The following is a 27,311-nucleotide window of genomic DNA, read 5'->3' as shown; positions in this document are numbered from 1 at the left end:
TACAAAGGGGGATTCTTTGCTGTGCAGAACTTCTTAGCAAATGACAGTGCATCCAGCATCCCTGGCTCCTTTCTGCTAGATGCCAGCATCACCTCCCAATCATTAGTAATACATAAAGTATCTCCATACAATTCTAAAATTATTTCTAGTGGCTCTTCTCTCTATCTCTTTGGGATTGCTGGTCTAAATTACGAGACAATAGAGGTAAGAAGTAAGATAACTTTTTATATAATGCCCAACACTGCAATGCCAACAAGTTAAAAGCTTCACAACTTTCTGCCGATAATGAACTTCATAAAGAGGAGCACAGAGCTTCAAGAGGGAAGGAAGCTTGACAATAAAAAGGTAACTCAGTTCTGCATTCAAAGACAAGGGCCAATTCTGCCGCAAACCGAAGGACCCTGTTCTCCTTTGGAAAATGTACTAGATGACCTCTAAATTCCTATCTACCTCTGAAATAATTATAACACATATAGAAGCCTTTGGGAAATTAAAAGGGAACAAAGTGGACTAAAGAATGAAGAGGATAAAATTGGGTGGGGCTACACTTGTAACAGATCAAACAATATCATAAGAAGGAAGAGGATGGACAACGGAGATGGTGGTATTAAAGTTAGATATTTGATTCTTGGTATCATAAAGACACAAGTAACTGACATGTGAGATTTACAAAATTCAGCACTGTGTGGTAATTCTTTTGTTTTTTTTAAAGATTTTATTTATTTATTTGACAGAGAGAGATCACAAGTAGGTAGAGAGGCAGGCAGAGAGAGAGAGAGAGAGAGGGAAGCAGGCTCCCTGTTGAGCAGAGAGCCTGATGCGGGACTCGATCCCAGGACCCTGAGATCATGACCTGAGCCGAAGGCAGCGGCTTAACCCACTGAGCCACCCAGGCGCCCTGTCTGGTAATTCTTTTGGATGTAAGACATATAATGCCTACATGTGCTTTTGTTATGTATGTATATTAAGTTTAAACTACATGCTTCTTAATTCCTCAGTATAAATTTTTATAAGATTGAATCTAATTTGCAAATAACCACAAGTTATAAGGTATTTCTTCATCTTTTTTCTTTTAAAGATTTTATTTATTTATTAGAGTGAGAGTGAGTGAGAAGGAGGGAGAGGGAGATAAAATCTGAAGGAGACTCTGCACGGAGCATAGAACCTGATGTGGGGCTTGATCTCATGATCTGAGCTCATGCCTGAGCTAAAACCAAGAGTTGGACACTTAACCAACTGAGCCACCCAGGTGCCCTGTTTCAAGGTATTTCAAAGAGCAAGTATCAGTGCTGTGAGAATCAACTTCAACTCCTTCAGAGCAGCACAATTCTTAAACTTAATCAGAGAGGGGGAGGGGTTTAAGTGGTCCAACCAACTCAGGGTTCCTAACACCAGAAAATGGAGCAGAATGGGAAAATCTAGGATTCTGCTAGGGGATGCCAGTTCTCCCAACCATGTTAAATACTCCAATTCCTTAAGGAGATTTCCTGTTAAATCAAAAAGTTAAAAAGGTCTCTGGGGATGTTCTACTTCCTGCTGTTCCTCAAAGAGATCTTTCTGTAAGATTCTGTGGAAAGGGTCATATAGACACCTACCTTTGAAACAAATTCTACCCTTATTAGATGTGCCATCAGGAGAAAGTTAGTCAGCCTTAATTTTCATACCTATAAAATGGGGATTTTCTTTTCTTTTCTTTTTTTAAAGATTTTACTTATTTGTCATAGAGAGAGAGAGAAAGAGACAGAGAGCATGCACACAAGTAGGGGGAGAGGCCCAGGCAGAAGAAATAGTCTCCCTGCTGAACACAGAGCCTGATATAGTACTAGATTCCAGGATTCTGAGATCATGACCTAAGCCAAAGGCAGACGCTTAATATCTGAGCCACCTAGACATCCCTATAAAATGGGGGTTTTAATATGTCTTTTAATGTTTTCAGAATTAAAAAATGACCAGCATAGAGCTCTAGCGTAATGCTGCACACATTGTGGGTATCCTGAGTATTCAATAAATGCTATTACCTTTACTCATTCCTTTCCCACCCTCAGTATTTTGTCCTACTTGTCCAGCCCTAGAGAAAATGCTCTGCTCATGTCAGCATCCAGAAGGGGCGGGGGGTAACCTAAGTGTTGACCAAGCAGCTTCAAGTCTGCCCAAGGAACTGCCTAGAACTTTAATTCCTTTGGTATTATCTCTTATTCAATTCTGTTTCCTTTGCCTGGGGGCAGCTGGTGTTTTCCAGAGACTAAAAAGTCGTCTTCTTCTTTGGTAATGGGCTCTCTCTTCAGCTGCTTCTGTAGAAGCAGTTGCAGAGTTAAAACAAGCTGCCAGATCTTTCTGGCTGGGCATAAGCTGAGCCTGAGATTTGAGCCCAGGGCAATCCTACTTCTTGGACAAAAAAAAGGTTCTCTGGACTCAAGTTGCTACAAACTACTGTGTTTTGGAGGAGCTGCAAAGGGACCCTTAGGGAAGATTTACAGAGTTTGGCTAAATGTTTCAAACACTGTTATTCTAGCAGGATTTTGCTGAGAAAATCTAATCTCACCTACCTTCTAATATAAGATAATGGAAATGCTACTTCATCAACACAGTTCTATTATGTATATATTTTTTCCTCTCTCTCTCTCCCTCTGTGTGTATGTGTGTGTGTGTTGTGTGTGTGTGTGTGTGTGTGGTGTGTGTGTGTGTGTGTGTGTGTGTGTAGGCATTGTCGTAAATCTCTGAGAAACCTGAAGGGCAAAATGTCATCCCGTCATCCTGTGGTACTGTGCCTAATGTTTCTGGACAGTTGCCCAACCTAACCTTCATCATTATAAGTAAGACATCAAAAAATTCAGTGAACAAAGTAGAAATTCTAATAAAGGACACCACAATACTGATTAATTAATTGGATGGACAATAAGTTCTTCAGATTAAAAAAACATTTGGATATCATCAGTAATAATAAATACCACTTACTGAACAATTCTTATGTTCTAAGCACCACACTGGGCTCTTTTATGTAGAATCTTTTCAATTCTTATTACATTTTCCCGTAATATAATTTTATCAACCTAAGTTTTACAGAGAAGACAAATGAACCTTAAAGAAGTTAAGTAAGTAAGGTCACAGAGAGCTAGTAAGTTCAAATTTAGGATTGTCTTGCCTTAAAGCATAAATCTTGGGGCACCAGGGTGGCTCAGTGGGTTAAAGCCTCTGCCTTTGGCTCAGGTCATGATCCTAAGGTCCTGGAATCAAGCCCTGCATGGGGCTCTCTTCTCAGCAGGGAGCCTGTTTCCTCCAGTCTCTCTCTCTGCCTGCCTCTCTGCCTACTTGTGATCTCGGTCTGTCAAATAAATAAATTTTTAGGAAAAAAAAAAAGTATAAATCATTTCCAAAGCACTTCCCATTAATGGATGGGTATCAGTTGACAGAGTCACAGAATATTAGTATTGAAAGAGATATGGGAATTCATTTAGGGAAGACCGTTTTTCTTAGAAACAGAGAAACAGAGAAACAGTTGACTGAGCACAAAGCCTAACCCACAGAGAGTGAGAGCGGGCACCAGGATCCTGTAGTGATGGGCTCCATGCGATCCGCCCAGCAGAGTCCCTGTCGAAGCACATGAGACTCTGTGACCAAGCCTTGCCCAGGCCTCCAGCCCCAGCCCTTGATGAAGCTACTCTCTAGTGCCCCATGTTCCGGGAAACAGAACTCTGAGTAGTTTCTACACAGCAACCCACGTGATATATGTGTTTCAGCTTCTATTATTTTTACCCTGAAAGCTTATCTCTCTTTGCTTACTTGATAAACACAGGCATGTTACTTTCAGGTTCAATTTAATGCAGCCCAAGGATCACTACCTCTGGCAGTCTTCCCTGATTCACTTATTTTTCTCTTCCTAGACAATCAGATACAATGAATTAAGGAATAGGTTAATGATAGCCAACTTTTAGTGCAGGCTTCTTATTCACTCATTATACAAATATTTATTGAACCTCCTACTACATGGAAGCACTGTAATAAGTACCTTACATTTACTATGTTAATTCCTCACTACAATCCTGAGTTAGGGTCTAATTTTATGCTCATTTTATAAAACAGAAAATCTAGGCTTAAGAGATGCAGTGCCTTTTCATTAAAATTAAATTAACTAACTGTACCCCTGGGGTTACTAATACATTACATGTTAATAAAAAATAAAAAAATTAATTAAAAAATAAAAAATTAAATAAAAATAAGTAAATATATACATATACATTAACAAATCTTACTTTCTTACTTCTCTGTGGTTCCTCTGTATCCTGAATATATATCTACTGTAGACTTTGTAAAACTCTATGGGACTTGGTTCTCTTCCAATGTGTGACTTATGACAATATAATTCCATATATATTATGATATACTTAATAAATATTATATACCACTGGAGGCCAATGGTATATAATGGAATATACTCTCCACAATGGTAGGGAGAGTATTTCTTTTGTTTACTATTATATCCACAGGCCTGACAGAGCCACATGGCAAGCACTCAGCAAATGATAGTTGAATAAACAAATGAAGAATGAATGAAGTACAAAGGTATTGAAACCTGAGCTTTGAATTTCTACTATTCTGTGCTTCCTGCCCAAATCAGTCCACACTGGGGAGAAACGCCACATAAGTGATGATGGACATCCTTCCCCCCGCTCCCTGACCCAGGCCAACACTATTATCCTAGATGTGCCTTCTAGAACTCACTTCTGGACCCTCTAATTTTCCATCTTCTTACCTACTATTACGGTTGTATTAATTCTACAGATCCAAGTGGAATGAAAACTTATTTGAGAAAGGACAGAAGCTATTTTTCAGTCATGCTGAGGAACAACATAATGACAGTGTCCTGTTAGCACACAGCACCCCAAATAACAGGAGTTTGGCAAAGAGCCTTGGGAGGAACTCAAGTCATTACCATGGCCCTCTATTATAGCAGCCGGAAATCACACTGCTGATGTCCACGTAATACAGCAAATATCTCTGAGGGCAGGATCCCAGCTCCCAGACATTTAACAGCCCTGAGGCACGTTCTGTACCACATGTGGGGACCGTGGCTTCTCTATAGCCTGCACTCTGCTCCTGTCTACTTTATCAAGAATTCTCTTGTTTAGTATGATTAACCTCCATCCTTCATTTCACAGTATTTCACAGGATATCTCTAGTTAATTTAAGGGGTATGAATAGTACCACAAAACCCTCAAAACAGACTTGGCTGTTAATGACACATATGCATACACCTAGACACACAGATGGTCTTATTTCTGTGATGGTATCTATGGGTATATAGGACTTACACATATCTGTATATTTTAAATATTAGTTATAGCCTATAAATACATGTGTAAATGAATATACATATCTATACATGTATTTATAGGTATATGAATATACATACATAAATCAGCATTTTAGAACACTTATAAGAAGTAAAGAAATGTACTTTATATGGAGAGAATAAAACATCCTTTGGAAGAAAAAGTTAGTACTTTCTGGGTTAGAAAAGAGAACTTTAAACAGAACTTTAATTTTTATATGTATACATGTATATGCATGCTTACATGTATATGTATATATATACTTATAAATACATGAAAATACATTAATATGTGCAAGTATTTAGGTACTATAGGGATATTTAAATACATATATTAAAATCTATTCACAGCACTTTCACAGGTCTGAGGTGGTAAAAGAGAGGAAGGGTCAGGTGTCACAACACTAAAGACCCTAAAAGATACAGTATTGTAACCCCAATATTTGAGTATCCTTGTTCTTCCTAGCTAAGAATAAAGGACCTATGAATAAGAGAGAAAATTTATAGAAATGTATGTGAAAAAGAATGGGAGATGGTGTCTGTCTCAATTTATTGCCTTCTTATATGTCACTGGATCTTAATTATCATTACAGAGAGTCTATTTCAATCCTTTAAAGCATTAAATGTCTGTAAATTTAAGGCAAGTAGGAGGCTGACTTTGTTAAAAACCAAGGAAGGGAAAAGTTTCCCTTGACTGATGAAAAATGTACAAAAATTTGAAAGCATGGTTATTTTAATGTACAATTACAGATTTTTGGTTTGAGAAATTATCATTTATGAAATGCACATCTTTTTACATGTTGGAAAAAAACTGTGACCATAAAACAAGTTTGCTTATTCTACTCTAAAACAAGTTGGCTTATTCTACTCTATGCAAAAACTAGAAGCTAGATGTGTGTTTGTCTTCTTTGCCTATGTGAGCCTTGAGAATCTAACATAATCGACACAGAGATATACTTTAAAGACATTTAAATGCATGCATTTGTAAAAGAATATGTAGAGATTTTGAAATTTTCAAGACTGTTTTTTCAGTTTGGAATTCATGTTAACTTTAAAAAATAACCGAGTTTCCAAATATCAGGCTCCATTTCAAACTGAACCAGTTTAATACTAAAATGACAATATATTCCTTATTTAAATCAAGATGCTGAGATGCATGATATTAATGGATCAAAAGTCACGTATACAAACAGTATCATTAAGATCTAGTGACATGTGATATTCTTGGAAGTACTTTTTAAAAAACTAATATTAAAATTAGAATGTACTCTCCACCTCTCAGAACATAACATTTCACTCATGATCCATAGCCACTTCTCATTTATGCTAAGATCACAATAAAATCAAGAAAGGATTTTTTTTTCTGCAAACAGTTTTTCTCTTCTTCAATGGATATTTAAGTACTATCATTCAATATTTATGACAGTGATTACAGGTGCACTTTATTTAAATTTTACAGCATTTACAGGAAGTTGTCTTCCCTTTTCTGGATGGGGCCAGGAAAAAAATGAGCCAATTTCATTTCTGATAAAATGCCAGTAATTTGGGGCAAGAATAAGCTAGAAATTAAATTAAGGGAATCTGCACATCTGCTTCAGAAATACATTAAGAAGAAAGAGAGTTATAGTCTTTAGTATAAATAACCTTATTGCTTCCCTATGAATAAATAAAATGTTTCATTATTTTATTCTGAGTATAATCATCCTCTAGTTTGCTCCCAATTATTCCTTTTGTTTGTAAAATGAATTATTTAGTATAAACAAAATTTCTTCCCTATTACTGAAAAGGTATACAGTGTTATAAGAGTAAAATTAGAATAGCATACTTCAAATCACTGCTTTCCATAGCTGAAGAAATAAATGCCCTTTTATGATTAAAGAGACGGAATGTATCGAAGTTTATTTTTTTTCTCCCTTAAAAAAAAATGAGGCTAGGCAGGACACAAAAGTTAACAACGATTAGGAGTTAAAGTGCTGCCAAAATACAGCACAGTAAAATCATCCGAGGACTAGAGAAGTTGAACTTGGGGAAAAGTCACTGAAAGAAACTGAGCACAGCATCTTTGGATTTTCGCAGGCCACCCAGAGGTGTGAGCCCCCAAACACCTGTGAAAACGACAGGTTTTCCCAAGCCCACCATTTTCCAAACAGGAACACACCCAGTCAGCAAGGAGGACCCGGCAAAGTTTCCAAACCATGCTACCCTCACACGACTTGCTCTCAGTTTCTTCCGATACTCAAGGGAAAGTCATAAGGAAAAGGCTCACCTGTGTTGGGCTGAACCAACCATGTGGGCAGGCGCAACGCTCCCCACAAGTCCCTTTGCCCTTGGAGCCCATCTTGTGGGGGCTTTTCCGCACACTGTCCCACAAAGTGACCAGCTTGGTCCTGTTTGAAGCTGGGCCCCCAGGTCCTGAAGCGGGCATGGTCTGAGAATTGTACCCAAGCCCCTGAGGGCTCCTCTGCCAGCCACAAGCGCAGTGGGCATCCCTGATCAGGGTGGGGGCGCTCCTGCCGGCATCCATCCCATCGGACCCCCGGCTGCAGCTGTGTTGCTTGGTGAGGTATGCATTCATACTGCACTGATGCCTACTCTTTCCTTTGGTCAGCTCTGCACAGGAATGTCTCCTCCCTCACACCCCTTTCTTCCAGGCAGTTGTAAAAGTCTTTTTTTTTTTTTTTTTTTTAATTTTTTTTTTGTCCTCCCGTGGATCTCTCAGTATCTTTGACAGCTGCTATAAGCAGCGCATGGTGGGAGCAGCGAGAGCAGCTCCGCACAGCATTATCTGCGGGCTGGTAGCTCTTTGTCAATAGATGACTCAACTCACAGAGCAACTTGACAGTATCCCTGCTCTAGGCAGAAGCAATCAATGCTCCACACAGCTGGGCTACAAGACTGTACACTGTGTTACAAACCCTTTTTGGATGGAGCCCCACGGTAAAGAATACTCTTTGCAATTTGGCATTCTGGCGTTTCCCTCTGCTAGATGAGCCCTGCACAGAATACAGATCTCAGGAGGGAAAGCTGCTTATCAAACTAGAAGGACCCTTCTAGGCTGAAATAATATGAGATTGGCAATTTAAAATGATGGGAAAGTTAACCTGTAAAGAGATTTCCAACATTTACAGGAATCACTTATGTAGAGAGATATTTGCCAAGACACGGAGCACATCACAAGGTGGCGAATTAAGAGCGTCAATATTAACGCTCCACAACATTAATTCATTTAGAAAAATCACTGAGGTCACAGCATTATACTACAGTCCTTTAAAATTTGGAGCTTTCATTTGTTTTAGATCATGATTACATATTATAATCCGAATATATGTATTTTAAAGCTATGAATGATTATTAATTCTTTCTGATTCAAAATGAAGCAATTTTCAAAGTTCAAAACTGATGGGTTGGCTTATTTTAACATAGTGTTTTTCCTTACCCCAAATTATTCTGAGGATTTCCTTTCAAATACTTTACCACAACAAATACATTCACCACAGAGAGAGTCTGCATTTTAAAGTGAAACACACATCCAACTCTACCCTCCAGTATTTTGGTTTCCACAGACAGAATTTTCAAATTCTTTCACTGGAAAATGAGTGAAATCTATCCAATTTAAAGCAATTGCCTTCCAGAGAGGACATGATTGTTTTAAAATTTTAGTATGATTGCAGAAGCCATACATAGTATTTTTAGTAAAGAGAAAGGCTAATTACCAGAGCATTTAGAATTTTTATTATGTTTGAAACTTTCCATATTTGTTGCCAAAATGTCTATCCTTATCACATATCTCTGAGGGAAAAATTTGGTTTGATTGGGACACAAGCTACCATCTATGCAGCACCAAACAAAAACGAGAGAGTCCCAAGATAAAATGATTTTTATCCCCAGACCATCAGATCCACCTCTCACCTCTGGGGCAGTGTAGACCTAATTTCTGGCTGAGTTGGCAAAGTTCTTATTTCAAAGGGTAGGGTTACCACATATTCTACTTTTCAACACTAGAACTCCCTGGACAAATCACTGTTACATATAAAAATAGGAGCTACTCTTCCTATGTATCTCCATAAAAGGGTTCTTTCCCAAATTCTTTCCCAAATTCTGCAGAATTATTTTTTTTTTAACCAGGCACCTAGCACACTGCCTGCACAGCACATAGCAGACTTATATATTTTTTGGATGGATGAATGAATGCTTGGGTGACTGCATATATAGAAGGAGAGAGCCAGGCAGGAGCTGCCTGACATGTTTTGAAATAATATTGAGTTTAGTAATGCTCCAGAAACTTAAATTATTCCTTTAAGGTTAGCTTTAGTGTTCAGTGTTTAGTGAGGTGTTATGGAAATTTATCTAAATAAATAAATAGATGAAGATTTGAACTGCTGGGTAGAAATAACAATGGCATTAATGGTCTTTATTCCTGAAAAAGGATTTAGGAGTTAAGATCAATACTTAAAAATAGTAAAATTGAGGCAAATAGATCATTATGCGATGCTCAGTGGGTAAAAGGGCAGACTATCAGCCAGGTCTGTTCCCTTCTCTGCTCTCTTCTCTCTTCCTCTTTCTCCCTCCCTCTCTTTCTTCCTTCCCCCATCTTCATTTTTTAGGCTGGGATCAAGGGATAATGCCTGAAAGAACTTCTAGGTCAAATAAAGCCCTAGAGAACTTCGTATTTGCCTGGTGTCACCATGATGCATGGCTATATGGTAGGACTTGATGTGATATGGCAATACGATCACCCCCAAATGAGATTGTCAAGAAGTGATAAGTTTGACTCTCTCCAGTCTTATCTAACCACAGATGCTTCTCGAATTTTTCAGGCAGATATCATTGCTCAAATGCCCACTGCCATCTTTAGGGAACACATGCCCTGTTCTCACCCATTTGCCTCTCAAGTATAAGAATCAATCTGAACAGGAATAAGTCAGTATGAATCCATTAAAATTTTGTAATGGTGTGTGCAGTTTGCAGCAAGATAGAAAAGTTCCCGGCTGGGCACTACACAAAGATATTATAAATCTTCACAGGGACCTAAATGTGTTATGAATGGGTGGTTCGGAATGAGCTATCTCTTTCCACTACAAGGGCAATAGAGTTTTTGCTTTACTAACCTCGGTATGCCATTTCCATACAGATAAATAAACACCATACATTGCATAACTCATGTTACTTTCCTCCAAGAATCCTAAAGACCGTAGCCAACCTTCATGACATGTATTACAAGACTGTACTGCCTTTCACTTTAACATACACAACATATATCCAGCCTCCTGTCTTCCCCTTTCCCCCAATTTTTTTTTTCTTTTCAAACATGACATTTGGCTTTCTAAGTCTGATGACAGACCACTTCCACAGATAAATATGTCCAACTAGCCCACTGTACTATGAGACAGACCTACTAATTAAAGATAATTCAATTTGATCAGCTGTAATTGGACAACTATAATGACCATGAGAAGACACGAAATTCTGGCCAAAGAGGAATTAGTGGTGTACAAGTACATATCCTACTTATCACTGTGATTTAACACGGGCAGATGGTGTACAGGGTAATGCCTAGATGAGATATATCTTATTGACCTCTCTTTGACCTGATACAGACTCCACAGAACCACCACTAGTTTTAATGCAAGGACTTAAAACTAATATCCGGCTTCATTTGTTTAATAAAAAAATAGCAAAGATGAATTACTGAATAAATTGTGCTGTACTACAGCGCGATGCAGACTCTGTTTTCAGAAAAAAATTTTCCTTCAGGCATTCTATGCATGGGGAAATGAAGATATTAATTACGAAAGAAGAGCTGAGTGCTTGCTAAAGAAGGACTGAGCAGCACAAGCCCTGTAGCAGTTATAAGTAATGTGGGAAATAATCACAAAATAATATAAGGTAATAGTTACAATTCTTCTTGATTTGAAAAGCATACATAGTCCATTCCTGGGGCCACAGCCTGGAGATGTTATAAACGTCAACTAATATTTTTCTACATCTAATAGCCTTCAGCCTGGGCAATCTCTAGATCTGAGCACATTCACCTCTGGAAGTAAAAGAAATCTGACAATATTTAAAGTGTTTTAGACTTTAAAATTATTTCCCAAATCCTTAAATCAATTCAATTATTGTACTTCTAGGGCAGACACAGGCAAGAATTAAGAGGATGGAAAGACACATGCCAAATTGCCATAGAGATTTAACTTGGACTGAGGATTTACTAGAAAGTGGAAAAAAATTTGAAAAATGTCCCCAAGTACATTCTCACTAATGTACTTGGACTTGGGTGGATATGGATGATGACGGGATCAGTGTGAATTAACAATGAGGCTAAACTGTAACTTTAACACGGTTTTCAGGAAATGCAGATTTATTATATTCTAACACATGCAGTAACACTATTAGAGAAATAAGAACACAAGCTATGTGACATTTCTTAAGAGAATCTGAAAACAATACTAAGAAAAAGGTAATAATCAGTTATAATTTACATATTTTAGGAATGGCATCTAAGTGATGGACAGCACTACTAGAGGAATTTGTTCTCATCCTTCAGGATTAACCGGATGTCACTTCTGTGAAGTTTTCCAACACCCCCTGGCCCATTCGGTTCACTCTACACTGTTTGCACTCTTGTCTGAGCAAGTATCTTCCACGTTTCTGTCTCTCTTGGTCACCACGATGACCACCCCCACCTAAGCTAGCGTCATTTCTCTGTCAAACTGGTGAAACAGCTTCTTAACTGGTCTCTGGCACCCATCCTTATGCCTAATCATTCTCACACAGTGGCAAGAGGGACTTCTAAAATGTGAAAATGATCGGGTCCTACCCTGCTTGACAGCCATCAATAAAGTCCCATTCTCTGGGGATCTTAATCTCCACAGAGAGAACAGTCTTTAAAGTGGCTTCCATGGTCCTTAATCATGTCCCGTGTGACCTGGCCTTTGCGGCTTTCCCCAGTCTCACCTGTGCTCACAGCTTTCCCCAGTCTCACCTGTGCTCACACCCTTGCCCTACTCTCCAACCGCACAGACCTTGACTAGCCAGGCTTAGTGCCACCGTGTGCCCCTGCGCATGCTCCCTCCCCCACTCCTCAATTCTACACAAGCCCTTCAGGCTTACCTTTCCACAGCGTGCATCCTCAGACAACCTTCCCAAAGCCACCCCAAGGAAACATACAGAAAATCTAAGAGTAAAAGTGAGCTTACCAGGCAGCACAACCCCGAAACAAATCTCCCAGACCTTCTTCCCTACCAGTCTGCCATCCCTAAGCCTCTTCTATTCAGAAATTCTGGAATCTTCCCCTCCATCCAGGGCTCAGCTCAAAAGTCACTTTTATAAGGGAGCATTCCCAGAACACTGTCTCCCCTTTCCAGAACAGATCATATCATCCTTTCACTGAACACTCATTTAGCACCTGGGCTTCTTGACTACAACACTAGAACAATTGCATTCCAAACAATAATTATGCTACTACTTGTTTTGCGCCCTTTTCCCCAGACAGAGTGTAGGTAATGCCCATTAGGGAAGGGAGAGGGCTCTCTTTTGTGAATTTGCATCCTCCAAACCAAGCACAAAGTAAATGTTAGTATTTATTAAAATAAATCAAACAAGAAAGAAGATAAACTTGTCTTTCAGGGTTCATACCAACATAAGCATTTGGGTCTGTGTTCTACCTCCCAGTGTAAAATGAATAAATAAGCATTGGAACCTAAAAACAAAACAAAATTAAGAAAACAATGTGCTTTTAAGATCAGCACTTAAATGAAAAATTCACTGTGGCTGAGAAGCCTAACTGTATTAACTAATTTTTTTGAAGAAATTTGCTAGTGATCTTATGATGTTAAGAAATTGAAACAGCTTTTGTTTATTTTAGCAAGATATTCATTCATAAAAGCTGTACTTCCTGACAGATGGGCTTTTCTCTCAAGTGCTTTTCAATTGTTCTCCCTTTCTAGATAGATAGTGCAAAAGGGGGAGAAGTTCCCCATATCAAAAGCCAGTCAGTGGTAACGCAGGGAGCAGATCCCAAAGTACAGCCACCAGAGTCAAGCTGCTCTTAAAATATAATCCAAAAGGTAGAATGATTTCACAAGATATTGAAAGTGCGTATTAGAGAGCGGAAGTCAAGATGACATCTGCTCGTCCTCCTTCCAATCAAGTTATAAAGTTAAAAAAAAAAAAAATCAAGCATGATTACTCATAAACAAGCATCCTTTTTACTTTCTTTTTTAAAAATTGTGGTACAAATACACAATATAAGATCTACCCTCTTAACAAAATTTTAAGTATAGAGTACAGTATTGTTAACTCTAAGCATGATGTTGTACAGCACATTTCTAGAACTTTTTCATTTTTCATGATTAAAATTCTATCCTTACCGCACAGTACCACCCACCACCTTCCAGGCCCCTGGTACAACCATTCTGCTTTCTGCATCTATGGATTTCACTACTTTAGAGATCTCATATGATAGGCAAGAATGCAGTATTTATCCTTCTGTAACAAGCATAGTTCAGTGGGTATAATGTCCTCACAATTTACCCGTGTTCTCACACATGGCAGGATTTCTACTTTTAAGACTGAATAATAGTCCACTGTATGTATATACTGCAGTTTGTTCATCCATTCATCTGTCAGTGGACATTTAGATTGTTTCCACCATTTGGCTATTGTGAATAATGCTTCAATAAACACAGGAGTGTAAATATCTCTGAGATCCTAATTTAATTTTATTTGGATACATAGCCAGAAATGGAGTGGTTCGAAATATGGTATATATGGTATATATTACATAGTACTATAGGGTAATTTTATTTTCAATTTTTTTTTGACAAAGCTCAATACTGTTTTCCAAAGTAGCTGAGCCATTTTACTTTGTCACCAACAGTGCATAAGGTTTCCAATTTCTTCACATCCTTACCAACACTTATTTTCTGGTTTTTGTTTGTTTGGTTGGTTTGATAATGGTTATATTAACTGGTAATGGGCTTTGTTCTTCTTTCTTGAGACTGTTTTGGCTATTCAGGGTTTTTTGTATTTTCCAAATAAGTTTTAGGATTTTTTTCTATTTCCATAAATATATTTACAGAGATTACATTGAATCTATAGGTCATTTTGAATAGTATGGATATTTTAAAAATGTAAGTCTTCCAAAAGAGGTAGTAATTTCTCTGATACTGGCCATAGCAACATGTTTTAAAGATTTGTCTCCTGAAGCAAGGGAAATAAAAGCAAAATAAACCACTGGGATTACTTTAAAATAAAAAGCTTCTGCACAGCAAAGGAAACAATCAACAAAACTAAAAATCAACATAATGAATAGGGGATGTTTGAAAATGTGAGATCCAATAAAAGGTTAGTATCCAAAATATAGAAAGAACTGATAAAACTGAACACACACATACAAATAATCCAATCAAAATGTGCAGAGGGTATGAACAGACATTTCTCCAAAGAAGACATCCAGATGTCCAACAGACACATAAAAAGATACTCAACACCATTCATTATAAGGGAAATGCAAATCAAAACTAGAATGAGGTATTACCTTACACCTGTCAGAATGGCTAAAATCAAAAATGCAAGAAACAACAGGTGTTGGAAAAGATGTAGAGAAAGGGGAACCCTTTTGCACTGTTGGTAGGAATACAAGCTGTGCAGCCACACTGTAAAGCAGTTCATAGTTTCCTCAAAAAGTTAAAAGCAGAAATACCCTGTGATCCAGTAATCACACTACTGCGTACTTACCCTAAAAATTCAAAAACCCTAATTCAAAGAGATACATGCACCCCTCTGTTTATAGCAGCATTATTTACAATAGCCAAATTATGGAAGTGGCCCAGATGTCCATCGGTAGATGAATAGATAAAGAAGATGTGATATGCATCTACAATGGAATATTATTCAGCCATAAAAAAGAATGAAATCTTGGCATTTACAACAACATGGATGGGTTAGAGACTATAATGCTAAGCAAAATAAGTCAGTCAGAAAGACAAATACCATATGATTTCACTCACATACAGACTTTAAGAAACAAAACAAGCAAGCAAAGGAGAAAAGAGAGAAAAAGAGACAAAGCAAAAAACAGACTCAACTATAGAGAACAAACTGATGGTTACATTATATGTTAATTAAAAAAATAGGAAAAAAAAGAATATATTGTTTAATTTCCAAATACTTGTGAATTTTCCAGTTTTCCTTCTGCCATTGAGTTCTAGTTTCATTCTGCTGTAGTTTAGAAATATATTTGGTATGATTTCAATCTTTTAAAATTTGTTAAGACTGGGCACCTGGGTGGCTCAGTTGGTTAAGCAACTGCCTTTGGCTCAGATCATGATCTTGGAGTCCCGGGATAGAGTCCCAGGATCTAGTCCCACATTGGGCTCCCTGCTTGGTGGGAAGTCTGTTTCTTCCTCTGGCCCATCCCCTCTTCATGGTTTCATACTCTCTCTCAAATAAATAAAAAAAATCTTAAAACCAAATAAAATTTGTTAACTTATTTTGTGACCTAACACGTGATCTATCTTGTAAAATGTTCTTCGTGTACTTGAGGAAAATCTGTATTCTGTTTCCAGTGGGGATGGAATGCTTTGTTATATGTCTGATAGTTCCCTTTGGTTTGTGATGCTGTTCAAGTCCTCTGTTTATTCATTGATATTCTGTCTGGACGTTCTACCCATTAATGAAAGTGTGGGACTGAAATCGCCTCCTCTCACTGTGTTGGTGTCTGTTTCTCCCTTCAGTTGTATAAATGTTGGCTTCATATACTTGGGTGCTCTGATCTGGGGTGCATATATATTTATTATTTCCTCCTAATTGAACTGACACTTTTATCATTATGTAAGTTATTTCTTTTTCTCTCTTGAGAGATTTTGACTTAGTATATTTTGTCTAAGTAAGGCCACCCCTGCTCCTATTGGTTACCATTTCCGTGGAAAATCTTTTTTCAGGGTGCCTGGGTGGCTCAGTGGGTTAGACCTCTGCCTTCATCTCAGGTCATGATCTCAGGGTCCTGGGATTGAGCCCTGCATCTGGCTCTCTGCTCAGCAGGGAGCCTGCTTCCCCCTCTCTCTGTGCCTGGCTCTCTGCCTGCTTGTGATCTCTCTCTCTCTGTGTGTGTGTCAAATAAATAAATAAATAAATCTTTAAAAAATTTTTTCTAAAAAATTTTTTTTTCATCCTTTCACTTTTAGTCTATGTGTGCCCTTCAATCCAAAATGAGTCTCTTTTACACAGCATACAGTTTAGCCTTTTTAAAAATCCATTTAACTCCTCTGTGTCTTATGACTGTAAAGTCTAACTCATTTACTTTTAAAGTAAGTAGTGGTGGAGAAGGACTTACTATTGTTATTTCATTCACTGTTTTCTGTCTTGTAGCTTTTTTGCACATCTTCTTTTGTCTTTTTTGGTGTTTCATTGACTTTTTTTTGTTGTTGTTTTTTGGTAGTGACATGCTTTGATTCCTTTGTCATTTTCTTTTGTATATGTTCTATCAGTATTACTTCTGTGGTTATTTTGGGGCTTACATAAAACATGTAGTTATAATAACCTGCTTGAAGTAGATAAGCTGATAATAATTTAACTTCAACTGTATATAGCCTGCATTTTTATTCCTTCACAGTCAATGATATCACAAATCACATCTTTTTATATTGCACATTCACTAACATGTTTTAGTTATAGCTAATTTTATACTTTTATCTTTTAACTCTTTTAGTTCTTAATACAGAAGCTATAGCACTAAACACTGAACTTAGTGCATGGAAGGCATCAGTATGTCTGTGTTCGAGTCTTAATAAACTTGAAAGTTCATTTCAGTATTTAAAGTCTATTGATTTAAATTAGGGGGAAGGCTCTTGGCGCTTGATCAGATTCTTGGGGACCTAACATGTGTGGTTTCCAAGTGCTGATCTCTCACATTCTTACAATGCTAGATGTACGACTGACTCTCTTCTGGTTTCTAGGAGCATAGCAGGTAGTGTGGGAGAGTGTGGGGTCTCTACACCAGGCAAAGGCACATGTCATCCCTTGTGCTGAGTTTCATGAGGAAGGAAATGCACAATTAATGAAAATGTGCAAAAATAACACTATGGTAGTGACTCATAACTGAAGAAAAGAGAGGGACGAGGGGGAGGAATAAAAAAGGAAGGAAGGAAGCAAGCAAGGAAGGAAGTTAAAAAGGGAGAACATAAAAAAGATGGAAAAAAGATGGAGCCAATAGTCACAAACTGAGGAAAGAAATCTCTCAAGAAAGCTAAAACAGAGTCAAGTTGAGTAATGCCACGCACAGAATCCAACTGGAATAAACATGTGACTGTGGAAAGTCTGGGGCACACCACTGAGATCCTCTTGAAGCAGTCCACATGATTTTTGGAGTTACCACACCCAAAATTTGAGAGAGAACCAGGAGCTAGAATCTTTCTTTGTCTAAGTTATACATAATCTTATTTTTCGGACAAATGATTTTCAATAGATATTTTCTAAATTTATCAAAAGGTTTAAAAAACCCGAGTTAAAAATAAGCCAGATTCTGACTTGTCAGAGGTAATTCATCTGTGGACTGGCCTAAAGGCAGGGGTATGGATTAACAGAAATGACAGGCCCTCTTCCGGCTGTATGATTTCCTCTCCTTGGAGACGTGACATTTTAGTAAAGTTTTCCCTAATTGGCTTTGCTTTGGCCTGTGCATCTCAAATTCACATTTAATTAATCACCTCTTCCTCTGTAATTCTATATTATTTTGCTTCCCCCCCCATTTCATTCAATAAATATTTACTGAGTGCCTATTCTGTGTCAGGAACTATGCTAGAGATTCTGTCAAGAGGGTAGCAATTTAGCAGAGCAGAAAGGCCCTGAAAAACAGGTGTGCTGAGTAATGAAAGGGAGACATACAGAGACAAGATGTGGGATCTCCCCTGCTCTTGAACTTGCCCATTATGGGAGTTTTATGGTTACATGTGGGCATATTTGTCTTTCTTAGTAGATTATAAAGTTCTCAAGAGCAAAGATGATTTTTTATATGTAAATTTGCACCCTCCTTGCTATTGCCTTATAATACAATTATTATTGTTCTATAAATAGTTGTTGAATTAAACTCGGACAATATGGTGCTTGCGTTTAGGAAACATGTTTTAGTTCCAGTTCTGCCACTAACTAGCTCTCTCATCTTAGACATGCTGCTATAACCTGTTAAGTTTTAATGACTCCATTTGTAAAATTAAGGGGTGGACTAAAGAGTCCATGAGACCACACTTGGTGTCCACCATAAGTAAAGCTGATAAGTGATGCCCTGTCCACATCTTTAGGTTTAATCACAATACCTCCCAACTGAATGTAGAAATACCAGATTTAGCATATTATTATCATAAACACGTAGGTTTATTATAATTTTTAACACATAGCAAGGTAGTTAGAATATGGCATTGTGAATCTTTTTGGCTTATTTTTTTCAATTGTACATTCTTTCAATAAGAGTCTGCCAAACAGCTAGTAGTTAGAAGCATGGCCTCTAAAGGCAACTGTTACATCCATCCCTCTGCCACCATCTGTTCAAAGGCTGGGACAGGCACCTTCTTCCTTTCCCTAAGAGTTCTTTCTTGTGCCCATCTAGAAGCTGTTCCCATTGCTGCATAAATATCTGAAGTCTGATGGACTTTCTTCCTCATTTGGAACATTTTTTCCTATATTTTTGTATGATGCCTCAAAGCTTTGTACAGCATTTATGCACCTTTTTTCCCCCTCCCATTCTTAATAGATGAGGCATGAGCTCTACAGCTAGACTTCTGAGTATGTATCTCAACTCCAACCATTACTACCTTTGGTTTTGAGCAATTTCCTTAAACTTCCTGTGTCTTAGTTTTCTCACATATAAAATAAGGTTGGTAGTAGTTCCTATCTCATAGGATTGATGTGAGAATAACATGAGTTAATTTCTATAAAGTACCTAGTACAGTGCCTGTGATATAATGCACAATAAGCTTTATCTATCATCTTCCTCCTTTTCCTCCTCCTCCTCCTCCTCCTCCTCTCCCCTCTCAATTACAAGTTCCAGAGACTGACATTTAAAAATTCTGCAGTGTCTATATACAGACACTCAATAAAGGTCAATTGATTTTACTTAAATGTCAGAATTCCATATTAGGACTAAATTTCTTTACTCCTATTTTTGGGGAGGGCATTTTGTCCCTGGGCCAGGTGCTAAATAACATCACCACTAACAACAACATATCAACCCTTTATTGAGTACATACAGTGGGTCCAACAGAGATATTTCATTTGATCCTAACAACCCTACATGGTAAACATTGAGATGCCAATTTAAGATAAAGAAATTGACTGAGAAAGGTTCTATAATTTTCCCACAGTCATAGTATTAGTAAGGAGCAGAACCAGGAATAAAATCAAGGTTTGTGCAACACCATAACCTGTGCATGAAAACCTGTGCAAAATCGCATCTCCTTTTTGTGTTAGAGTTTGGTTTTTGGAAAAAATATCCTTGAATTATCTTAATCCTCAAGGCAGCCCCACATATGGTATCCAGGGCAGAGAGTGGGGTGAGGGGAGCTCTGAATTTCACTGCTGTGAAATAATGTGTCTAAGATCAGACAACTGATAAGAAGTGTTGTTAAAACCAGAAGTCAAAGCTCAGTGCTCAGTGCAAAATCTCTCCACTACCCCACCTTGTTTTCACATACAACACTTTCCTTTTTAGGGATGAAAGCAAGACATCTTGCCCCTCCCTTTACATTCAAACTATGGTCAAAAGACAGGAACACTTAGGAAACCTAGAATTTAAGGTTTTAAGTTTAGTGCTAGTATGAAATTTGCATTTGCCTCCTAAATTCCTACTTACTATCCTTAGGGAAAGAATTAATCCGGATTTTGAGAGCTCTGAAGAAAATGGCTTCTTAAACTTAAATGGTTGAACTGAAAATAAAGCTTTTGTCTTGATTATATTTTCTCATAGAAGTCCAGGAACATCTCCAGTTTCTCGCAGCCAGAAGAAAGAGGTTTGAGTTTATGCGAGCCCACTTTTCTTCTGGCTGCAGAACAGCTTTAATCATAATAGCTACAACTACCATTTATTGATCATATGCTAGAAATGTGCCAAGAAATATACAGAATCAGAGCTAATTCTTTCAACAGCCCTGAAAGGCAAATGGTTATTACTCCCATTTCTAGATGGAAAAAAAAAAAAAAAATAGGGGTGCCTGGATGGCTCAGTCAGTTAAGCACCTAAATGAAAAAAGTTGAGGTTCGGAAAAGTTAAGTAATTGTTTGAGGTCACACAGTTAGTGAACGGCAAAGTCATGATTCAAACTCAGATAAGTCTGATTCTAAGTCCTGATGCTTCCTACTCTGCCATGTTGCTTTTCTTAAAAAAACAAAATGAAACAAAAAGTGAATGAAAGTGATAGGGGGACGCCTGGGTGGCTCAGCTGGTTAAGCAGCTGCCTTCGGCTCAGGTCATGATCCCAGCGTCCTGGGATCGAGTCCCACATCGGGCTCCTTGCTCCGCAGGGAGCCTGCTTCTCCCTCTGACTCTTCCTTCCACTCTGTCTGCCTGTGCTCGCTCTCATTCACTCTCTCTGACAAATAAATAGATAAAATCTTTAAAAAAAAAAAAAGAAAGAAAGTGATAGGAGTCTTTTACCTTCCATTGGTAAATACTTCAAATGTTAAACTCTGAGTCAAGTTGTGGGGGCTCTGGGAAAACAATTCAAACTGTAATTACATAAAACCCATGTTGGTAAGAAGTTCAAGCCGAAATGAATTATCAGCTACTTTGGGGTCAAGTTCTTCGCCACCGTATAGTGAAAATTCATCTAAACCCGCTGGGCTAAATGAAATGTGCTTTGTACCACCAAGTACCAAAGTGCCCACTGTGATACTTTTCAAGCAAATCTTTATTCTAGGTTTTACGCATAAGCCAACAAAGCAAGCATGATATGCAAAATTATCTGTGGGTTGGGTTCTGCAGAACTGATGCTGGCCTTAAGACACCCCACTTGGAGCCCAGGCACTGACATTAAAAATACACTTGGGAGAATTCACCTGGTGCAAATTTATTATCATGCCATTAACAATAAAACATTATCTTTTCTGCAGAAAGGCCTTTTATTTCATCCTTGGAATATGTTCTTTTGGTGTAATTTGTGCAGCAAGAATTGTACATCACTTTACATGTAATTTTCTTCATAATCATCTGCTAGCAAAGAAAAGTATAAAATCAATTATCTGATAGTTCTCCTTCCTTATTTTTATAATTCTGCATTAAAGAAAACAATATTGCTTGCCCTCTTTTAAGCAGGTAATGTGTAGCCTGTCTGGAGGGCAATGGGAGAAATTATTGCCTGTTTGCCACCAACCTGCTTGGTGGTCTTTTCCAATTAGGCAAACTACATATCAGAGCAGCACCTCATTCCACCTGGAACAAATCACAGATGACCTAAGGAAAACCTTGACATGAATGTTCATATCTTCCTCCACGTATGGTTACTAGGGCATGTGGGCAGGCTCTTTTTCAGCCTCAGAAAGTGAGGGATGGAAAATGAATTAATGACAGTAAAACAAATCTTTCCAGGAGGGAGCATCCAACAGGAAGTCCCTATTATAGAGCTGCAGTGTAGGGTTTTGATAAGACCCAGCAGTACCCACGTGAATGGCTAAGCAGGAGTGTGCACTCGTGAGCACCACTTCCATTCCTGCACACTTTTCTGATATCTCCACGACTTTCCCTATCTACTGCCTTTTGGCTATTCACATGAGAAGCCCCTGATGCTTTATAAAGAATATTACAAGGATAAATGAGAAGGACTGATACTCCTTTGACACCTCGTTCAAGGAAACATCTTTAAAAAATTGCCCAAAGTGTTTCTAAAATTAAATTGTGCTGTTAAACATCTACATTCCAAATGGTTCCCCAACAAGTGAAAACACAATTGCTTTTGCTTTAAATTAGGCTCTATCTAAAGTATGCTCTCTTATGATCTAGGGCTTTGTCAACCGTTGGGTTTGGTCCGTGACTGACTTGGCATTCAGACAACAGTTTCTTCTTTGTGACATTGCTGATCTCTGCTATATCCTTCTACTGGACCAGAAAGGAGTTGGCTCCTTTTCAAAGGTAATCTAACACAATCAGTTCTGGTTCCTAATAACTTTGGCGGTACAATTAAGTAACAGAAAAGTAAAAGGCTAATGACACTTTTGTCTTAAAGCTAAGCTCTTTAAGTGAGTATGAAGAAGCCCACATAAGAATAACATTCACAAAACAGATCTGTTTCTAAACAGAAAAGTGACCACAGTAACGATAATCACCATAACAATAACCACAGACAGAGATCACAAGTAGGCAGAGAAGCAAGCAGAGAGAGAGAGAGAGAGAGATGAGGAAGCAAGGCTCCCTGCTGAGCAGAGAGCCCGATGCGGTGCTCGATCCCAGGACACTGCGATCCTGACCTGAGCCAAAGGCAGAGGCTTTAACCCACTGAAGCACCCAGGTGCCCCTAACCACCATAATCTTAACACTACAATCCATAATACTTATCTTTATGTTTCAGTTCTCTGAAAGCCAGTTCTATGAGCCTTTTTAAATCTCTAATCCACATAAGACCACACATACTGGGAATGTGAGCATATGAGGTCTTAAGTAAATCATTTAAACCTTAAAAATGCCTGAGGATGTCACTGGCACAGATATGGTAACACTTTTAAAAAGAATGATGGGGTTCAGAGAAACAGACAGGGGCTGTATATATGAGCATGTGTAGGGTAGAGGTGGGGATAAAGAAGATGATGGTGAGAGGTATTTGCTACCAAACTATAGGACCGGCACAGAGATCGGATACTTCCCCATGTCCTTCAGGCTGGCATGTTCCCACAACACTGGAATATTAAACAGCTTCCCAGAGCAGAAGACTCTGGGACTGTCACTAAATCAATACTTAAGTTGAAAATTATCCTCACAGCCTCCTCAAGATTATGTCACTCTTATATTTCAGTCTCCTGGAATCTCACAGTTAGGATGGAATCATCAGGTTTTGTTGTTGAAACCCTGAAATCTTCAGCTTTAACACAAACTTCTGAGTTCTGATCTACATTATGGACATCTCTGATGCATTCTGCTAGTTCTTCTACATGACTGAAGTGCTATTCTTACTAGCAGATATGGGTGTGTTAATTTACCAGAAAGAAATGGCACATGACATAGCTTTCAAGCATAGTGCTGCCTGCTGACATTTTCAGTTCTCAAATGCAGTAAACCATTAAAATAGTTGAAATCTATTTGTCCAGAACATTAAGGACCAAAGAGAAGAAACAGTAGGGGTAGAGAATTTTATTTGTTTGTTCAATAAATTAACAGCATGTCTACTGTAATCCAACACTGTGCCTGGATATTCAGTTTACAGCAGTGTATAAGAAAGACCCTCGAACAAGTAACCAGAGACATATAACTTGATAGAACCTTGATAATAGTGATAAAGGAGATGTTTAGAAGTTATCAGAATGTGTAAGACAGGCTTAAGGGACAGTTTCTCTGAGTAAATAACATTTCAACCAAGAAAGCTATTGTATATTAAAGTCAAATCCATTCTACTCTTGATCAACTTGGCAAATAAAATCAGATTGTGTAAAATTATTTTACAGTCTGAAATGTATACACCTCCATATGAAAAAAAAATGTATTCCAAAACACAAATAGATAAAAATTTACAGCCCCAAATGTAGGTTTCCTTATTATTTAAAACTGATGCTAGCCAGAACCAACTCACAGTCTTATACTCTAAGTAAAATACTTTTTTACTTAGGGGCGCCTGGGTGGCTCAGTGGGTTAAAGCCTCTGCCTTTGGCTCAGGTCATGATCTCAGGGTCCTGGGATCAAGCCCCGCATAGGCCTCTCTGCTCAGCAGGGAGCCTGCTTCCTCCTCTCTCTCTGCCTGCCTCTCTGCCTACTTGTGATCTCTCTCTGTCAAATAAATAAATAAAATCTTAAAAAAAAAAAGTAAGAATAAAGCAAAAGGCAAGTAAGAAAGAGAGAAAAAAAAAAGAAAGGAAAAGAGAAGGAAAGAAGAGATGGAGGGAAAATGGGCAATAGTTTCACACAGCTTCAAAAATACAAAATAAGTTTACCTCATTATTGCCTGGCAGCAACACTATACTGCTTAGATAAACTAAATTAACACAAAACAAAACAAAAAGAACAACAACAACAACCCCCCCCCCAAAATTTAAAAAAAATTAACAAAACAGATCTCTTTTATTTTGATAAAAGGATAGGTGCCAGCTGGGAACTTCTAAAATATTTGCTGAATAAAAGCATGGCACTACTGACAGATCTCTGAAGAATTCTGGACCAAACATCTGAGCTGACATGACCCTTCTCAAGTAGTATGGACATGCTGAAGATTGAGGTTTTCCAAGTGTCTCAAATTCTTTCAACCTGGACTTTGTATATTATTTCTAACTCTCTCCCTCGATTGCTAATAATGACCTTTGGCTCACAGAGTATGTAAAAGTTCCAGAGGAGGGAGGAAAGGATTGGAATCTCAGCTCCGTCATAGACCAGCTGTGGGACTTCAGATAAGTCACTTTCCCTCTCTCAGCCTCAGTCATCCCATCTGGGATATGAAGGTGATGCTTACCTCTTACGATTGTTGTGAGGAATAGATTAGGTAATGCTTGTGATTCACTTGACATCATGCTCTTTCAATATATTGCAAGGGTTCAAAATTTAGGGTTCTTTGTGGGAACAGTGATCGATGATGATGATGATGAAGGAGATAATGGTGACTATGGAAAAGCCTACCACAATGGCAAGGCTGGATTAAGACATTTAATAACCCTAAAACCTGAAAATATTACCAATGTATTTTAATTACCAATGTAATTAAAAATATGTTTTATTCTTTTAATTAATGTGATGCACATATATGTTACAATCGACATAGCTTCTTTCTAGATATTTCTAATTGCAAAATTTGGGGTCTGTTTACCAAAGGGCCTGTCTTATATCTTAGGTGCCCATACTCTGCTAGTTCTCTAAGCACACCCTTAGTGTGGCTATCTGATAATTCAATACCGTACAACACAATGAATGGGGAGACATTAGAAAATAAAAATCAAATGTGATTAAATGTGACAGCAGTTGGAGAACAGCTGTTATAGCCTCCTGATGAATAACTTTTTGACTTCTTGAGTACCATCCTCCCTGTCCCCCTGTCTTTTACAATAAACCCACTGTCTTTTGTGCCTGATTCCTTTCAGTTTCTCCTAGATATTTTCAACCCTCACTTAGCCCCATGCCTGTTTGTCATACCACACAAGAGTGCCTACCCAGGAAGTGACCAGAACTCATAAAGTCTGATCCCTTACTTCCAACGACAGTTTAACCTCACAGATTCCTCTTACCAACACTACTGAGTCCCATCCCATGATAGTCACACAGATCAACTTCGTCTCCTAGCTTCTGATTTTTGACCCATTTCATTGGCTCTCCTCGGCTCCCTCCCTCTGGTGGATCACCATCTCTAGTGCTAAGCCCCAAGCCAGCCACCACATTAAATGTCCAGCATGGCTTACCAGGATCCAAGTCTGGGAAGACAGCTAGTCTTCCCACCCTGAAGCTAGCCTATGATGATGCAGCTCTTCTGGGTTGGAGTGATGTGGAAAATGGATGACTATAGCAAGAGGGAAGGAGGAGAATATAAGCTTGATGAATTTGCTGAGTGGAAGTGTAACTGAGATTCCTCGAACTGAATATTCTTCCTCACACATCTCAATTTCAAAACGCAATCCAAGGGAAAACAAGTATATAACATCCCCCACGTATGTACACTCTGTATATATACATATATTTACATATATATACATTTTAGAACTTTTTGTGATCTTGATTTAAAAAACCATTTGTGAGGTTTTAATATAGTTAACAGGATTGAATCTGAACATACTTTACAAGAATAATTTTCTTTCCCCTTTGTTTTAGCATTTTAATATATGCATATTTTATATGAATATGTATAACTGTATTAAACTCTATAAGCTTTAGTTTTCTTACATATAAAATTGGGCTTTATAGTATTATCTGTCTCATAGAAATGTTGTGAGACACTGATTAACACAGCTAATAAAAGGGGAACACAGGATCCAAACCCATTTAATCTGATCTCAAAGCAGTGCCCATGGCTAGTTCACTATGGTGAGTACTCAATAAAAGTTGGCTATCATTACTACCATCATCATAACTATCACATTCACTGTGGAAATATAGAAAATTCAAATGGGTAAAGAGAAGAGTTACAATCCCTTTCTTAGAGACAATAATTTTTAATATTTTGGTACTGTCCTCTCAGACTTTTTTCTATATAATTTTTTCTCCAAAGATAGAATCATACTATGCTTACTGTTTTTAATCTTTTTAAAAAGATTTTATTTATTTATTTGATAGAGAGAGACACAGCAAGAGAGGGAACATAAGCAGAGAGCCCAATGCAGTACTCAATCCCAGGACCCTGGGATCATGCCTGAGCTGAAGGCAGATACTTAATGATTGAGCCACCCAGGCACCCCTAATCTTCTATTTATTTATTTATTTATTTATTTATTTAAGAGAGAGAGCACACCCATGCACATAAGCATGCACAAGTAAGGGGAGGGAGAGAATCCCCAAGCACGAACCCCCTCTCCCGCTAAACATGGAACCCAACACATGACTTGAGCAAAAACCAAGAGCTGGACATTCAACTGATTGAGCCACCCAGGCACCCTGAATCTGTTTTTTATGTTTAACATATTGTTGATACTTTTTTCATATCAATAAATATTCTCAGATTATATAAACTAAGAGAAAAAAGTTGATAAGTGATTGGACATTGTAATACCTCTGACCAGGTATTTTTGATAATTATCTTAAAAATCCATATTCCTTGTATGTTATTAGCCTTGCTAATAGCCTTGGAGGCTTACAGGGAAGTTCCCCAGTTTACTGATT

General features: G+C 38.1%; 1 protein-coding gene across 15 annotated transcripts in view; it reads right to left on the bottom strand.

The window, feature by feature from the left end:
* DLG2 (discs large MAGUK scaffold protein 2) overlaps positions 1-27,311 on the bottom strand; it is a 1,588,988-nt gene that overhangs the window by 772,746 nt on the left and 788,931 nt on the right. For 2 of the 15 annotated variants that reach the window (XM_059187630.1, XM_059187638.1), the window contains exon 1: positions 7,596-8,095. The exons of 9 other annotated variants lie outside the window; for them this stretch is intronic. In XM_059187630.1, coding sequence (XP_059043613.1) covers positions 7,596-7,904 — 309 coding nt within the window. In that variant the 5' untranslated portion in view covers positions 7,905-8,095. Of the gene's footprint in view, positions 1-7,595; positions 8,101-27,311 lie in introns of those variants that run through there. 4 more of the 15 variants (XM_059187634.1, XM_059187640.1, XM_059187648.1 and 1 more) reach the window with 3 other exon arrangements.

Source organism: Mustela lutreola, chromosome 1, assembly GCF_030435805.1.
Source record: "Mustela lutreola isolate mMusLut2 chromosome 1, mMusLut2.pri, whole genome shotgun sequence".
In the NCBI taxonomy this organism is placed as follows: domain Eukaryota; kingdom Metazoa; phylum Chordata; class Mammalia; order Carnivora; family Mustelidae; genus Mustela; species Mustela lutreola.
This window is presented reverse-complemented; position numbering and strand designations above follow the sequence as displayed.